At 39.4% G+C, this 6,000-nt stretch overlaps 1 protein-coding gene across 3 annotated transcripts in view; it reads right to left on the bottom strand.

The window, feature by feature from the left end:
- Positions 1-2,109: 2,109 nt before the first annotated feature.
- azi2 (5-azacytidine induced 2) overlaps positions 2,110-6,000 on the bottom strand; it is an 83,463-nt gene continuing 79,572 nt past the window's right edge. For all 3 annotated transcript variants that reach the window (XM_073024505.1, XM_073024504.1, XM_073024506.1), the window contains one exon: positions 2,110-5,296. In XM_073024505.1, coding sequence (XP_072880606.1) covers positions 4,905-5,296 — 392 coding nt within the window. In that variant the 3' untranslated portion in view covers positions 2,110-4,904. The remainder of the gene's footprint in view (positions 5,297-6,000) is intronic.

Here is a 6,000-nt window from a genome sequence, read left to right as displayed (position 1 = left end):
ATGAAAGAGCTAGTAAAGAAAAGAAAGAAAAAACAAAAAGGGCCCATTATAATTAAACAGTCAAATATGCACAGGTTGGAGCTCAAGTCTTCCAAAAGCCATATTCACTGGTTCTGGGTAGACCTCTGTGTCTTGGCTCCATCGAAATGCGTTTTCCCACCGGATCAAATATTACGACCGGTCCTCTCTCTTCATCTCCCGCCGAATAAAGACAAAGCCCCACACTGGCGTCAGTTACAAATGCCACTCCCCCAGCCTTCTCGAGAACCTTCTCCTTATTCCACTCTCCTGATTGGATGACCCACATTCCTAAGCATCCCTTACCTTTAACACAAACACTGCTCCCACAGAAAGACTATTAAATGAAAGAGCCTATAACATTAGCAGTAAAACCGTTACCAGGGTTTTACATATACACAATGGTGGGAGGAAAGTATAAGACACTTCTGGGATCAGGACCACAGCATCAAGTGCCATGATTCTCCAGAACATGGGACAGTAGAACACAGTACAGACCCTTCAGCCCACAATATTATGCCAACCTTTTAACTAATCTAATCTTCCCTCCCACATCACCCTTCAATTTTCTATCATACATGTGTCTACTCATCTGCCTCTACCCAACCACCACTCTCAGTGTAAAAAAGCTGCCCTCTAACATCCCTGTTGCACTTTCTTCTAATCACTTTAGCCATTTCCACCAGAAAAGTCTTTGTCTATCCACTCAATCCATGCCTCTTAACATCTTGTAGACCTCTATCAAGCCACTTCTCACCCTTTTTTACTCAACTTCTCCCTCACAAACCATGCCTTCTAATCCAGGCACCATCCTGGTAAATTACCTCTGCTCCTTCTCTAATCTTTCCTATAAAGGGGCGGGCAGAACAAAAACCATAGTTTGAAGAATGGCATTGCACCAGGACCCCACCGCTAATCTTCCACTCAAGGGCTTAATCTATCTCTACAGGAACCTGAAGACACACTCAACATTGTTGGACCAGCTTCTTACTCTCCACTATCAGATCTCTGACTGCAAGATGAACCAATCCATGAACACTACTTCACTTTTTGCATTATTTAGTTTATATCTACATAGTACTATGCAAAAGTCTTTGGCACATATAGTTAGTGTGCACAGTACTGTAGTAATTTTATGTTTTGCACTGTACTGCTGTCACAAAAACATCTGGTTTCTTTCCTTTGTTAAGGACTGACATTTAGTGAACTTATTCTACATGCTTAGAACTATGGAGGCCACGAGTTACGTCTATGAAATTAAATAATTATTGGATGGCACAGTTTTTGGTCCTGATTTACCAAAAACATAACCTGTTCCATCTGAAATGGCACCCGAACATACATGTGGCAGAGTTTATGATCCAATTCAGGGCAGCTCCCCCAGTAAATGCAGAAAAAGGCCAGCAATATCATGAAGGATCCCACCCACCCAGCTCATGGACTGTTTGTAGAGTCATAGAAAACTACAGCACAGAAACAGGCCCTTTGCCCCATCTTGTCCATGCCAAACCAATTAAACTGCCTACTCCCATCGACCTGCACTGGGATGATAGGCCTCCATACCCCTATTATCCATGTACCTACCCAATCTTCTCAAACATAGATATCGATCTCACACGCACCACTTATGCTGGCAGCTCGTTCTACACTCTCACCAACCTCTGAGTGAATGTTTCCCCTCATGTTCTCCAAAGGCTTTTCACCTTTCATCCCTAACCCATGACCTTTAGTTGTAGCCCCACCCAACCACAGCAGAAAAAGCCTGCTTACATTTGCCCCATTTACAGCCCTCATAATTTTGTATACCTCTATCAAATTTCATCTGTTCCAAGGAATAAAGTCCTTTTTCCTCCCCCCCCCCCCCAAATTATCTGTGATTTCAATTGTATGGGAAGGGTGAAAGCTGGAATTCATGAACATTAGGTCTCACAACTGGCTGGGAAAAGTTGAAAATTCTGGCCCATTTTATAATCATCAGTTTGAAAAGAGACAAATAAAAACCAATAAAAATGACCAAAACAATAGAAGGAAACTTTGCTGAAACTTCTCTGTGGAGAAACACTTGAAATAAGTTAATTTAAAAATAATGAGGGCCATCAAGTAAAGAGTTTAATCAGCAAAGTATATTTACAGGCCACACCAATGTCACATACACAAAAGACACAAGCCAGGAAAATGGGAGTCATTTTTCCTCGTTAAATTATAAGGGTTTAAAATATTTGGTCAATATACATTTATTCAATCAATATACAATACATATATAATTATGTTCTACAATGCAAACATAAATAGCTAAGTGTTTTAATAGTGATCAGCAGGGATTATCCATACCACCTGGCATAAGGAAATATTTTCGATCATAACTAAAATTCAATTTTACTTCAGTGCCATATTATGCTTCCACTAATTACTCAGATTGTGCATAATGAGAGGTAAATAGCACTAAGCTGATGCAAATGATTGCAATAGAACACAATAAATGGGCAAAAAATGATAATTACAAAATATGACAAGTCACTATTAAAATTCAAAAGAATCGAAACGGAAAACGTTACTATTAAAATGAGGAACAATTTTCAATGAGACTTTGCAGTTATATTTGAATTACTGGAATGTGGAAATTTGGCCTGGTCGGAGACGTCTACAAATGTTTTCAGATTTCTGATGACGCCCTTACATTTCTGAAGAGTCCATGAACATTATGTCACTATATTCCTCTTTTTGCACTACTTTTTATATTTCTTATTGTAATTTATAGTCTTTTTGTGTATTGAACTGTACAGCTGTCATGAAACAACAAATTTCACAACATAGAGTACTGTGCAAATATATATATATACACACACACACGACTAGGATGCCTAAGCCTTTTGCACAGTACTGTATTTGTCAATGTGAAACAGACTGAGTTTGTAAATCTGGTGGCAGCTAAAGCTGTTGGGTATGGTGAGGGAGGGATGTGGGACAGGTGGCAGAGGAGTGCCAGGGACATGGAGTGCCACAGGTGCAGACACATCCAGCCCTGAAACCCTAGGCAAGGTCATTTGATTCCAAACACTGGGTTTACTGATCATTACAGAATGTCTCTCTGGTACTTCCCTCTCTGCCCCTTTCCCATTGTCAGTCCACAATAGAGACCCATAGCAGAATCAGATTAATCATTACTCACGTGTCATGAAATTTTTATTTTTTCCAGGCAGCAGTACAGTGCAATATATCAAATTACTATAGTACTGTGCTAAAGTCTTAGGCATCCTAGCTATACATAGGTGCTTAAGACTTTTACACAGTATTATATGTCAGTGGTAATAAACCAGGTTTTAATTCTGATTCTTTCAGAATCCTTCTTCTTTAGCTCTTCACCCTTCTATCTATCCCATCCTCCCCCCGCCACCACCTTCCCCCTCACCTGATCTCACTTTCCCCTTTCAGCTTGTACTCCTTTCCCTTCTCTCGCCTTCTTTTGTTTTTTTTAAAAAACATTTTGTTTTTTAAAAAATGTCTTATTGCAGTTTTAAGATAGCGATGCTACAATTCAATTGCACCTTTTATCAGGCTCTTCAATGCAAACGATAGAAAAATTACTAAGTGACCAAGCAAAAGGTTCAAGGTAGGGCTGCACTGTGGCGTCGTGGTTAACACTAAGTTTTAGAGTACCAGAGACTCGGGTTCAATTCCTACCACTGCCTGTAAGGAGTTTCTACGTTCTCCGTGTGACCATGCGGTGCTCCGGTTTCTTCCCACAATCCAAAGATCTACCAGTTGGTAGGTTAACTGGTCATTGCAATTTGTCCTGCAATTGGCTAGAATTAAAATGGAGGGATTTCTAGGTGGTATTGCTCAGTGGGCTGGAAGGGCCTATTCCATGCTGTAGCTCAATAAAAACATTTTAAAAGTTTTCAAAAACTGACCGCGGGGAATCCATGTCCATTTAAAGTGGAGATGGAACGTTTGTGATGGTGCTAATAATCCCTTTCATGCACTGCGAGTACAGAGAAGACTGTTGGAAAGGAGGAAGTATACCATCTCCCACACGACCAACTATAAATCCCTTCGAGCACCTCCTCTCCCTGCTTTACCCTCCCCCACAACCAACCAATTTGGCAAAACCTGCAGATCCAAAAGCAGGCTCTTCAATCACCTGAGAACCTGCAGAACAGCAATAGCAATTTTATGGTCAATGGGAGCAATTCATTCTCTTTCCTAGCAAAAGTCATAAGAGAGAAGGAATTATACAGGAAAAGCCAACAGGCTACACAACAATTTTCCATTGTTTACACACTCAATGAAAACACAAATTATACAGTTTTCAGAGAAATCTACAGTAGATGCTTGATCTTATTTTTAAAGCAACTATTTCCAATGTTTTGGGCAAGTTTGGCACTGAGGTTAGGAGAGGCATCTTCTAGAAATCATATATACAAAAAAGCATGGAGGCGCTTCTAGAGAAATCAAAATTAAACTAATAAATTCAGTGCAGGATGATCAACTAAAATGTTTTTAGTCACAGAATAGTATTTATTTTCAATGAGAATGCATGTTTCATTTATATGTCTTCAAACACAGTTTAGTAAATAAGAGGTGAGATTTGAGTTTATCTCATAATATATTTTTGAACTTTATTACTTAAGGCGAAGTTTGAGAATTTCAGCTACATTTTCCATATTCACAGACAGAATATAAACACTTATTTCAATGATATTTGTTTGATATACAGAAGGATTACTCGCCGTATATTCCTGAAGCAACAGCCACGCTTACTTCCTGAATTCAGATATAAATTAAAAGCTTTTATCACCAGCTAATCCAATCCCCTTTAAATCAGCTTTTTAAAAATACTTTACAAATATTTTACCATCTAGCTGAATGTTCACAATTTACACAGCTCAGCTCTGGAACAAAAATGGATCACGAATATTCACAACGGGAATTTTCACAGTTGAAGAGCCAGAATTATTTCCAGTTTTCCAGAAAGCAGCATCGCTTGGACTGTCCACAGGTCGGTTTGGAAATACCCATGAGTTATCATCAATTGTGCCCTTTCCACAAGAGACACTTTCTTCGAAGGCAGCGCTGCCGACAGGACTGGGTCGTGAATTTGCCCATGGTAAAAGGAACTCTTGGTCACAATAAGTTGCTGTATCTTGCTGGAAGCGATCAGTGGTAGTTAATTTGGAAATTCTCACACCAGCATCTGCTGATGAAGGACGTAGCACTTGATATGTTGCTCCCGAAGAACTGAGCTCCAGTTTTTCTCGTAACAAATCTTGGCTTTGAACTGAGTATGCAGAATACAAGGAAAAGATAACTTATAAAAAGCAATTTTCATACAACATACAGAGTAACAGCACAGTACAGGCCCTTCAGCTTACCACGTTGTGTCGACCTTTTAACCTACTCCAAGATCAATCTAACCCTTCCCTCCTACATAGCTCTCAATTTTTCTGTCATCCATGTGCCTATCTCAGAGTCTCTTAAATGTCCCTCATGCATCTGCCTCTACCATCATCCCTGGCAGGGTGCTCCACACACTTACCACACTGTGTGAAAAATTCTACAGTTGAAGTCAGAAGTTTACATACACCTTAGCCAAATACATTTAAACTCAGGTTTTCACAATTCCTGACATTTAATCCTACAAAACATTCCCTGTCTTAGGTCAGTTAGGATCACTACTTTATTTTAAGAAAGTGAAATGTCAGAATAATAGTAGAGAGAATGATTTATTTCAGCTTTTATTTCTTTCATCACATTCTCAGTGGGTCAGAAGTTTAAATACACTTTGTTAGTATTTGGTAGCATTGCCTTTAAATTGTTTAACTTGGGTCAAACATTTTGGGTAGCCTTCCACAAGCTTCTCACAGTAAGTTGCTGGAATTTTGTTCCAGTTCATAAAAAAGCCAGACTACAGCTTGCCAGTGCACATGGGGACAAAGATCTTACTTTTTGGAGAAATGTCCTCTGGTCTGATGAAGCGAAAAT

Source organism: Hemitrygon akajei, chromosome 20 (genome assembly GCF_048418815.1).
Source record: "Hemitrygon akajei chromosome 20, sHemAka1.3, whole genome shotgun sequence".
NCBI lineage: Eukaryota > Metazoa > Chordata > Chondrichthyes > Myliobatiformes > Dasyatidae > Hemitrygon > Hemitrygon akajei.
This window is presented reverse-complemented; position numbering and strand designations above follow the sequence as displayed.